The 12,092-nt window shown below is 43.6% G+C and overlaps 1 protein-coding gene across 2 annotated transcripts in view; it reads right to left on the bottom strand.

The window, feature by feature from the left end:
- Window positions 1-298: 298 nt before the first annotated feature.
- The window catches only part of LOC145356372 (protein shisa-6-like), a 519,167-nt gene continuing 507,373 nt past the window's right edge, over window positions 299-12,092 (bottom strand). For both annotated transcript variants that reach the window (XM_080209041.1, XM_080209042.1), the window contains 2 exons: window positions 6,592-6,744; window positions 299-3,550 (listed from right to left, as the gene is read on the bottom strand). In XM_080209041.1, coding sequence (XP_080065167.1) covers window positions 2,964-3,550; window positions 6,592-6,744 — 740 coding nt within the window. In that variant the 3' untranslated portion in view covers window positions 299-2,963. The remainder of the gene's footprint in view (window positions 3,551-6,591; window positions 6,745-12,092) is intronic.

Below are 12,092 nucleotides of genomic sequence, written 5' to 3'. Positions count from 1 at the left end.
ATTATATCCTTGTATTAATTTATTCTTCCTTGAGTCAGAAAACCTGGATCAATGATGTCTGTTCACCCACCCATCAAAATAGTTCCACTGAATGATCGGAAGATTAGTATCCTTCAATGATCTTTTTCTTTGGTTGCCAACTTTCCAATTGATGTGACTACAGACAGTGCAGTCCTGTGACCCATTTGGCCCACTGAGTCTGCATTAACTCTCCCAAAGGGCAGCTAACCCATCCCTCCCCACCCTGCCCACCGGCTCCCCGCCCCCCCCCCCCCCCCCCCCCGCCGCTCTATCCCCATCAACTCATGCATTTACCATAACCAATCCAACCTAACCTGTGCGTTTTTGGACACTAAGGAACAATTGAGCATGGCCAATCCACCTAACCCGTATACCTTTGGACTGCAGGAAGAAACCAGAGCACCCGGAGGCAACACACGCCAACACGGGGAGAATGTACAGACTCCACGCAGACTGTCATCCAAGGTTGGAAGTGAACTTGCATCCCAGGCGCTGTGAGGCAGCAGTGCTGATTACGGTGTCACCGCGCCACCCTAAATAATGATCCACTGTTGTGAACATCTTTCTCTATCAACTTAGCTGAATACATGGAAATTGACAGTGTATGTACATGGAAATCGAGATTTGAACCATGACCTCCAAGCTTGAGAGTTCAAAGCACCACTATAAGATCTACGTATATGTTCATGCTTTGTTGACTTGAGTGTAAACTAGCCTTCCTTTAGATCCTAAAACCAATGCAAATATCAGTTCTCAACCATCAACAAGTTGTAAGGCTGTGAAATGCCACCTCATACACATTGCTGGGTAACGCGCGATGTTGCTGACAATTTTATGGCTTGACGTATGTCTCCATGGAAACATGACTGGAGAAGTCCTGGGGTCTATTATGTTTTGAAAGTATCTAATTAAAGTGACATTTGGACTTAAAGAAAATCCCAATTGTATTTTTGTACCTGTGGTTCGTTCACTGCTCAGGAATTTGCTAATGAAGATAAAGTCCGTATTTAGTGCAGTTCGTTATCGCTTAATGGCCTATTTTGCACAGAAATCCCCAAGCACATTTCAAGGCTGTCGATATAGTACTGAAGATCAAATCATTGCTGCATCATAGGAACACTTCTATTTGTCACCATGAATCATTATTTCGGAGGTCAAATGATGCATAAATCATTCACCACTGTACGATAAATTTCTTAACAGGGCCAACACGCTTCCAATATTTATATATAACTTCAAACTCGCATACTACAATTTTCACAAACTTTGTTGTACAAATCCAGACACTGCACCATCTTTGTGAGCTTTAGATGTCTAAATATTTAACATGCTAACGTGTGGGAATATGGATTCTCAGACCCTCCCACAATACATCCAGTGCACCCTATTTTTAAACAATGCCGAATTTCATTATCAGCTTGCGCCAGCGCCTAAATCTCCGCAGCAAGCTTCGCCACACGCACAGCGGAGTGCCCGGCCGGTCCGAAGTGTCAGAAGCTCCGTCAGCGTTAAGGGAGGACAAACATGGACAGAGCGCAACAGAGCAAAGGGCGGCTCGTTTGAAGACGGAAGGGAGGCGACAATGGGAAAAGCATGAACGTTTAAAGAATAGTGCCAGAAATGCCTTCAGGAAGGATGGAAGTTCCGGAGGAAAGAAGGAGAGTGTCACAGCGCCGTTAAAATAAGGAGAAGCAAGGGTGGCGGAGAGAAATGAAAGGCAAAAGGAGAGGAAAGGGTTAGGAAACAAAAGGGCACCCGTGACATCAAAAATGAGCAAAAGCCTGCTTCTACCACCCTCTACGGGATTGCCAAAACCTGTAGCGATTTGCCTGAATGTCTGACAGTCTTGGCTACAAGCTCTGGGCAGCATGCAAATGATAAATTTTCATTTAATTCCCATCAAGCCGTCACTGAATTTAGCCAACTGTCCTGATTTGGTGATTTCAACGCCCGTATGATTGACATTCCATACTCCGGCAGCAAACTCGTCAATGATGAAGTTAAAATAAAATTACGGTCCTCCAAGGTTCAAAGATCCATTTGCAGAGTCACATGCCCGTGGAATACACTCAATATTTTGTCAATACTGCAAAGTCCTCCAGCATTCTTGCACTCAGCAAAATAATAAAAAAAAGTTTTTCATTCTCTTGAGAGGAAGACCACGCAGCTCATTACCACTGTTAGAAAAAGGGAGAGGCCCGCTCGGTAATGAGCAGTCGCTTTCTTGCTAAGGTGAAACTACCCAAGGCATTTGATCTCCCTAGGCCTAGAATTCAAAGTGACCACCCCATCATTCGAAGGGGCAAAAGAAACACGTAGGGAGAAATCCAACTGTGCCCCATAATTTGTATGGAGGTGGTCACCCATGAATTGGTCTATTTATAATTTTTACTGTACATGCTTAGAAGATGGTAATTGTTTTTGCATTCTATACGTTTAATTTGGATGAAATGGTACAAGCTTTATTTGTTTTTTTATTGATCAAACACACCAATTCCGACTAATTACCAAAACAAATCCAGTATCCCCTAACCAAACAACTTCAATCTCCCAAAGTAGCATCACCATTTGGTTAGAAATTTAACCATTGACCTTGTTACTCTATAAGCCCTTTTAATTGACAACCCTACCACATGGCTTCCTTTGATAGAAACTGTCATGTGACTTGGATGGTACGCAACCATCTGTTGTGCTAATGTACCAACTAAAATGAAAACCTTGAATAAAACAAGGAACTGATGTTAGGTGTCTCTGAAAAGACTAAAGCCTCGTATAGTATGCCACTTCATTTAGGTAAAACAAATGCATTTGCTCGAATAACATGGCAGGAACTAGGGCATGGGTAATTGGTGTGGTCTGACAATGCCATTGTCCTCTGGCTCACTGGCAAATACTCCACACTCTCGTTATCATGGAATCGGTAATGTGTTTTGTTTTTAAGATCAAACAGTTACTTCTGTTTTGCTGGCTGTATGGTAGTTACGGTGGTGTCCTGGGATATAGTGGAGCTGTTCCACTGTGTTGTGCCGACGTGAAGCAAAGGCATGTCGCTTAGCAGCAGTGTGGTTTGTTTGATTTGTACTTAAGGTATTGTACGAAGAGTTTGAGGCACTGGGATGCGAGTGCATTTTTGTCATCTTATAACGATCTAAGACGGGCGTGGATACAAAGACATCCGTGTGGGACTGGGACAAGGCCTTGGACATGGCCTTTTCACGGAACCCCGAGCGTTTGAGGGACATAACTTTATCAGGAGAGAGCAGAGGATCCTGGGATTGAAGACGTTCAGCTGACAACAGTTGTTCGTCAGATAGGATGCGCTCGTAGGACATGACACATTCTTGAGGTGGCTCTCTCTCTGGAGACAGGACTCTGTCCTGTGACATTGCTCGTACTGGTCGTCTAGGCCTCTCCCTGGTGTTACTGTGCTCCTGGTTCATTTTCATGATATGGAGAGGCAGGGTCCCTCTCGCTGCCAGGTCAGGCAGATGCCTTCTTTTCATGTAATATTCGTCAATCTCCTTTTCACCTGCAGGAATGATGCAAAACATCTTTTAGAATGGCCTTGTGACAACAGCCACTCAATAGGTAAGATTTTTCAGCCCTGCCTGCCACTAGGATCATCCAGTCCTGCTGAAAATCGTTTGGCTGGGCCGTCAAATTTCCCACAGTGGGACCCGATGACGGCGGGGCTGGAAAATCCAGGCCAATATTTCACATTTCTGAAAGATGCCTCAATTAGGACTGCCATGTATCCAGCTTTTCCAAGTTTTAAATCTAATGCCTGTAAGTTTCTACAGTGTAAACAAGATACCAATAGCTTGCAGAGGAAGTTTGTATTTTACAGCTGTTAACATGCCTTTTGATATCGAGGCATTGCTTAGATATATCTTCAACCACAGCAAATAAAAACAATATAGTTTTCTGCTATTTTCCCACTTTGACTGTTCCACCACCACTGACCCCCTTTGCCAATTCCAGATTTGCTAAGAATTCAACAGCCCTAATTGTGACAATGAAACCATAATAGATTTGAAGCTGTGTTCCATAACACACACATAGCTTTTGTGTCTTCAATGTACACAGCAGTCATTTATGCTTTCATTTATAAACAGAATTAAACATTAGATATTCATGCAGAGAAATGTGTAATGTATTTGATTGTGGGATGCATGAACTGCCATTCTTACAGATAAGTACTGGCAGAAAGATCTCCCATGAGGACAGGTATCAATGAAAATGCATAGCAGAAGCAGACAGGCATCAGTAGAGTAACTGCAACTCTCATGGCTTTGCTCAGTTCTCCGATATGGAACTTGATCCTCCTTTTTTTTTCCCCAGTAAAATACAGTTACAATTCCCAGGCTGATTGGTGCCCATGTTCCATGGTTAAACCGCACTTGTACTGCAGCTGCTGCTCTGACTTGAATCTCAGGCGACTTTTCATTCCTTCTGAGCAGGTGGACCTGCATGAGTCACGGTTCACGTACAACCGCAATAACATTGTTTTTAATTTTAGCTCAATCTTACTTTGTGATTGTAAGATCTCTCATAAGCCCACAATTCTTTAAGGGCTTAGGATCTTGGTTGAAAGCAATGGACATTATCAAGTTATCCATCGATGCCTTACTAATAATTCCGAGTAGATCACTGGTTAGATTCTCGACTGACTAATACCTGCTCATTTCTTACATGCAGTACAAAATGCTGTCACATTACTTTCCTATTTATACTTTTAATCCTGCATCTTTGCCTTTTTTTCAATTCTTGTTTTTTAAATGGTTTAAGTCCTTAAGAAAAAGCTTTTTCGTACTTTCTTTTCATTTCAAATTTTTAAAACTTTCCTCATATCTTGCATTTTGTTTGATTTCTCCATGGGTGGGATTTTATAGTCATAGAATCATAGAATCTTACAGTCCGGCAGGGGGGGGTGCCATTTGACCCATCGAGTCTGCACCGACCACAATCCTATCCAGGCCCTACCCCATAACGCCACATATTTACCTTAACAGTAAGGGGCAATTTAGCATGACCAATCTATCTAACCCGCGCATCTTTGGGCTGTGAGAGGAAACCAGAGCATTCAGAGGAAACCCACGCAGACACGGGGAGAATGTGCAAACTCCAGTGGCCCAAGCTGGGAATCAAACCCAGGTCCCTGGCGCTGTGAGGCAGCAGTGCTAACTATTGTGCCACCATGACGTCCATATGCCACCATGCCATGTTGGCCACTGGACTTTTGAATGACTCAGTGCATTTTGTGCCACTTATCTTTCCAGTATGGAGCCAGTAAATTCTGTCCCATGTTTCCAAACTTTTCTCAATTTTATTTTTCTTTTTCTGCCCCAAATTGTGATTGTTTGGGTACTTTCACTCAACCTCAGTCACTTATTTTATTCTTATTAATTTTTCCTTTGCTTTTTCAATGACTTCTTTTTTGTCTACTTCCATTTCTCTCTTTATAATTTGTTTATTTTCTCTTTACCCTGTGAGATCCCTTTTGACTCCTAGTAGCGCTGATACTTCTTATTTTTTAGACAGGTTGTTCTTCTTCTTAATGAGGGAGAATTCCTCTGGGAAGTTCAGCTTGCAGAACCTGACTCCTAACTGCAATTGGAATATTAGCCTCAACCGGGCCTGCAACAAAGGTCCTTCACCACTTAGAACTGCTTCAAGACAAGGTGGTATTGTGATACCCTAGCACTCTGAGATGGGCTCCATTCACATTTCAGGGAGGCCTACATTAGCAATGGAGTACTATCCTGACCATTGGGCCTTCCCCACTGGTCAAAACAGGCCAGAAATGAAGATACCCCCTCACCGTGGATCCTTTAGACAGACTGAAGCATTAGCCTACTTGTAGCTTCAAAAAATGCTGCTCACTTCTCCAGGTGATAATGTTCATTGGAAGCCCTGTTGCTAGCCACCTGAAGAGGGGTTTTATTTGTTGCCCCTGCAGGGAGTAGTTGGACTTCTCTTGTCTTTAAGGTGCTGGGGAATAGGTACAGAGGAGATATCAGGGGGTAAGTTTTTCACTCACAGGGTGGTGGGTGAGTGGAATCGGCTGCCATCGGTGGTGGTGGTGGCAAATTCGATAGGGTCTTTCAGGAGACTTCTGGATGAGTACATGGGACTTAATAGAATTGAGGGTTATAGGTAAGCCTAGTAGGTATGAATATCATCGGCGCAACTTGTGGGCCGAAGGGCCTGTTTGTGCTGTATTTTTTCTATGTCTTGTAATGTGGCCAACAAAGTTGAGGTCGAGCAACAACATTGTAAAGGAATGGTGCTGAAAAGTGGGGTAAAAAGCACATTTAACTCTACTCCTCGCTTACATTGAGCTGAACTATCCATGGATTTTTTTTTACTGACATGAATAGCTTGGCCATCAATGAGTGGCGGCTTACCATGAAGTTAAGCAGTTTTGTCACTCTTGTTTACGCAGCAAGGGGACACTGCAGGACGGAAGCAATTGAGAGGTAGCAGCAGTTAAGAATAAAATAAATTACCAGATTCGAGTTCCTAGGCATGATGCAAAGTAATGTTAATGGAAAATTATGGGGCACCTACTTAAGCGTTTTAGTGAAGAATACTTGCTTAAGTCAGACTTGACTGCAGACTCGTAAGACGGAGGAAGGTGTGACAGGCTCTGGTAGGATCTTGAGAAAGACAGATCATATGGTTCCGTTGCAGAAGTAAGGATACTGTTCATCCGAGGTTTCTCTGTGGGGATGAAGGCAGGCGGAAAGATAAAAAAGAAACTTTTTTTTTAAAACAATGTAAGGTGAAAGCCTAGATTTTCAATCATATACATAAAAGTCAGATACTGGGATCGGAAACAAAACCAGAAAATGCTGGAAGAACTCAGCAGATCTGACAGCATCTGAGGAGAGAGAAAATAGAGTTAATATTTAGAGCCAGTCTAACTCTTCTTCAGAGCTAAATAGAGGGAGAAATGTGTTGGATTATATACTGTATAAGAGGGGGCAGAGCAGCTGGAACAGAGCAGAAGGTCAGTCATTGGTGGGAGCGAGGAGAGATTGTGTAATAGAGATGTGCAGGTGAGGAGACAGAGGAAGTGCTAATGTCAGGAGAAGGTGCTAGTAGTTGCATAAAGTTAAGATATCAGACTGTGTTAACATGAGAATAAAGGTCAGTGCTCAGTGAAAGAAAACTGAAGAACAAGTGACAGATGGCCCAGTGGGGGAGGGGGGCTGAGGGCTTTTGCAATGAGACCAAAAATGTTTCACACGTATATAGAAATGGGTCAAGGTGGAAGAGAAATTTCACAGTCTAAAGTTGTTGAATTCAATGTTAAGTCCTGAGGGCTGTAATGCGATTTTCAACCAATTTTCTCTTTCTTTCACGACACATTTGTCGTGGCTGGCACAAGTTGAAAATTACCTCCATGGTAGTCCTTCACAGCTCATCCAAGTAGCCTTTTTAAAGCAGTCATCTGACCCAATCTAACCTCCATCTCCACATCCCAGTGACAGATTATAACAACCGGAAGTGGGAATCCTGGTTATTTGTCCTCCACAATACTGGTGCTTGGGAGGAGAGGGGAGTTGGCTGTAGACAGTAAGAGGCCATTGATAATACTCCCACTGAGACCTTCACTGTAACGATATAACTGATCATAGACTGGGCACCGAACATGGAGCATTGAAATTTACCCAGCTTAATAACACACCAGGCTGGTGAATTTAACCATCAAGCCAAACGAGACTTCAAACCCCCGAATGTAATAAATCCTTTTATTGGGCATAAACCAGATCGAATTACAGCTGAAAACATACACCGCAGCAGATGACTAATTCAAAGTCCTCTTACAGATTGTGTAGGTTGCAAAAGATGTAAGCCCAAATTCTCCAATGTTGTTACAGGTTTTCAATCACATCAATAAAAGCTGGATACTGGAATCTGAAACAGGACAGCCACTGATTCCAGCGAGAGTGGAGAATTTGACACTCAGCCTAATCTCCATTCACAGCAGCGGGACCGGAGAATCCCAGCCGCGGGCAAGGCTGGAGAATCTCATCTGTAACATCTGGGTACTTCCCTCAAATAGTGGGAGTTGTCACGCTGTTAGTATTGGGGGGTAAATTAGACATGAGGTATCTTAGTAGTCAGCCTTGCGTTACTTAATGCAAACATAATTTCACAGGTGTGCTAATACTAATGCATTCAGTGGGCAAAGAGAGACAGCAGTATTCAGTACAGATTTGTACAGCAAACTCAGTGGGTGAAATGGTGGGAATGCATGTTGTATTATAGCTGCATGTGTCAATGGAGAAATCATGCACAAGTTTGATGTCCCCAATTCTCTCTATCAATACCGACTGGGGTTGATTTAGATGGATCAGTCAGTTAATCAGTAGAACAGACTGCCTACCCCACCTTGCCAAGAGATTTGGAGCCATTTCCACATCAGGTTTCAGTTAAACTGGACTGGCAATATATGATTGCCAAACAATGCTGCTATCTGGATTAGGCCTGACCTACTATTAGGTGGGTGGCTCACATCAACTTGGGTATGGAGGAACGGGAAGGGAAAAGTTAGTTAGGACAGCAACTTTGATTATTTCTGGAGAGGTTTGGAGGACAATTGCTGTTCCACCAGAAATCCTATTTTTAAACCCTTTTTCCCCCAACTGAAAATTTTCATTTCATTTGATATAGTTTGCTTTCAACAGCTCCCATTTGATGCCAACTGCACTCATTTGATATCATTTTGCCATCATTTGATGTCAATTATTCTCAAATGCCTCTCCTGGCTCCGTCCCCCGGCACTCCCGGTGCCTAGTAGGCAGTGCCAAGGTGCCCTTGGCCAAGGTCATTTTGCCCCTCAGGCAGTGCCGGGGGCTAGGCTGGCACTGTCAGACTGGCAATGCTCGGGGAGCAACGCCCTTATCCCCGACTTCCAGGGTGGAAAGGGGGTGCCTCCACGGCCTCTGTGCCTTTCAGCGGTACTGACTGCCAGTTCCCTCTTAGTGGGGAGCTGTTATAAACCCTGCTGGAGTGCATCGCATCACTCCTGGTGGTGGAGGGAGGTGCTTGCGTGCCCAGAGACTCCAGCTAACTGTCAGTCACCATTAACTGGTGATGAATGACACCCCATCCATATTATAAACAATACTTTGCATGAAGCCTTACGTGAATAATGCTTATTGTTGCTTTCTTGATAATAAATTGTAGCTACCCTCTGCTAATTCCTTCTGTCACCAATCAGGGCAAAATGATGTGGTGTGGTCATGTGACACCATTTATGTCTCCAAATGTATCTGTTATGAATTCACCAGTGTATGGACAATTATATAACCTGATTAGAAGCTGGTTCTGGGCTATTCACAACTGTTTCACTCCAATATAGCTACACGTCCCACGTGTTATGAACTTTTCAGCAGTGGTAATGCGTTACACTTCAAGCGGGGAGTCCAGGTTGCTGTAGTATGTTGTATTGGGAGCTATGGTCAGTGATGCCAGAGGCACCAATATTCTTTCTATCCCATGGCTGGGCAGCAACCTCCCCTGCTGCTACCGCCTGCCATTGGCACGTGTTAGAAGGATTTTCAGGTTGTGAACACACCTCACTTGGCCAAGAGTTCCTGTGATAAGATTTGAACCCAGAGCTTCTGAACCAGAGGCAGGGGTCACCACTCACTGAACCTTAACTTGTCCATTTAGGCATAGTGCGTTGGCCAGGCTAATTTCTCCCTCAGTGTACCCAAACAGGCGCTGGAGTGTGGCAACCAGGGGATTTTCACAGTAACTTCATTGCACTGTTAATGTGAGCCTACTTGTGACAGTAATAAATAAACATTTGAACTTTAAATAAACTTTAAAACACTTCCGCGGTACAAACCTCCAAAATAAATGCCAACGGGTAAACTGAGCTGTGAATAACTATCCATCGTTTCCATGCCTTCTGCCTGAAAGTGTGCACAGATTGTGTGCATTTCTGTGGCAGGCGAATGTCGCAGTAGGTCCTAATTAGATATTTTTGCTACAGCAGCATGCAAACTCAAATATAATTCCATCACTTAATCACCACACCTGTACAGTGTAATTGTAATCGTATTTGCAGAAAGGCAACACATTGTTATCTCTCTAGGAACCCCTTTCCAAATACGGAGATGGCAAGAGATAATTCACAATGAAGAATGTGGTGCAGCAGGCGTCTAATTACGAAGCAATCCTGAGGACCACTTCAGTTAGCAGAGCCGGTTACCCGATTAGAAGTGAGCAAACATAAAGGAAAGGATGTATTCTGGCTTTAGCAGGCTTTTTGCCTGTTGAACATTCTTAACATCTTAGGCTGCACTGGGAGGGCATTTTCCATCAACTGGAATGTTCAAAGCCATTGTTATGTTTATTTATCTATTTTTGAGAGTCAGGCCTTCAGGATCTCTAGGCCCAAGCTCTGGAATTCTCTTCTCAAACCTCTCCTTTTTTAGAACCTAGTTAAATCATACTTCTTTAACCCCTATAGTTATGTCTCCTTGTTTGGTTTGGCATCAGTAGTTACTGCCTGATTATGTAGCCGTCAAACACCTTGGGAAGTTTCACTAATTTAAAGATGTCATTGTTAATACTAGATTTTATAATCATAGAATTCCTACGATAACAGAAGGAGAACATTCAGCCCATCAGGTGTGCAATGACTGTTCAAAAGAACAGCTTACCTAGGCCCACTCGCCTGGGCATTTACTACAGTTAATCTACCTGATGTACACATCTTTGGACACTAAGGGGCACTTTAGCATGACAATAATCGCGCCCAAGCCCTTTTCCCTTAACCCCACGTATTTACCCTACTAATTCCCCTGACATTAAGGGACAATTAAGCACAGCCAAATAACCTAACCCGCACATCTTTGGACTGTGAGAGGATACCGAGGCACCCAGATGAAACCCATGCCAACATGGGGAGAACGTGCAGATTCCACATAGCCAGTCCCTCAAGACCAGAATTGAACCCGGGTCCCTGGTATTATGAAACAGCAGTGCTAACCACTGTGCCATTGTGCCATCTCAAAGTGCAAGTTTAAGATATAGGTGATAGGTTTAAGATGGTTATGTTTTAAACTGTCTTTTAATATCGGATAAAAAGGGAGCATTCAACTTTCTGCTCATTCAACTTGGCAATAAGCCAATGTGACCTGGTTACCATGGGGACAGGCGCCCAGGTAAAGGGCTACTGAAAATCGTGTGCCAGATTTAGCAACAACGGTGAAGAGAGAGAGAGATTTCACACACAGCTATTTTCAAGTGACAGAGGCCAGGAGAAATGGTGGAGTAGTAATGACATTGCCAGTTAATGTCATTGAACTAGCAATCCTGATGCCCAAGTTAATATTCTAGTGACCTGGGTTAAAACCCCTCCACAGCAGCTGGTGGAACTTAAATTCAATTAATAAATCTGGAATATAAGTGATAATAATGGCTGTGAAGCTACCTGATTGTCATAAAAACCCATCTGGTTCATTCATGTTCTTGAGAGAAGGAAATCTGCTGTCCTTACCTGGCTTGGCCTACATGTGACTCCAGAGCCACAGAAATGTGGCTGACTCTTTACTGCCCTTTGTAACGACCTAGCCAGCCGCTTAATTCAAAGACAAATACAGATGGGCAACAAATGCTGGCTTTGCCGGTCTTGCCCACATATCATGGAAGAATAAGGAAAAGGAATTTTCTTGATTTGACATTCAATCTGCAGATTTTAAGTTTGCATTTTCATTTGACTGACCCGCTAGATTTTTCTTTTGGATGGGGGTGGGGGTGGGGTGTCCCAAAACGTGCGGGAGACCTGGAAATCGGGAATCCCCTGTGGGTGACATCACCGATTGCTTCCTCGCCATGATTGGCAGATTGGCTTCCAGTCAAATTGATTATGAAGGGCTACAGGGCCAGGTAAGTCCGTGCCAGTGGGGATGGGGGGATGTTTGGGTTAGGAGAGAAGGGTAGTCGTTTGATGATGATGAGTGTTTGTTTGGGAAGTTCCATTGAGGTCTTAAGGTGGGAAGGCTGGGGAGTGGGATTACAAGTGAGCAAACGAGGAAGCTCCTCAG

Source organism: Carcharhinus amblyrhynchos, chromosome 21 (genome assembly GCF_965287045.1).
Source record: "Carcharhinus amblyrhynchos chromosome 21, sCarAmb.v2.hapA, whole genome shotgun sequence".
NCBI classification, from domain to species: Eukaryota; Metazoa; Chordata; class Chondrichthyes; order Carcharhiniformes; family Carcharhinidae; genus Carcharhinus; species Carcharhinus amblyrhynchos.
The sequence above is the reverse complement of the archived record's forward strand: the minus strand, read 5'-3'. Positions and strand labels throughout refer to the sequence as shown.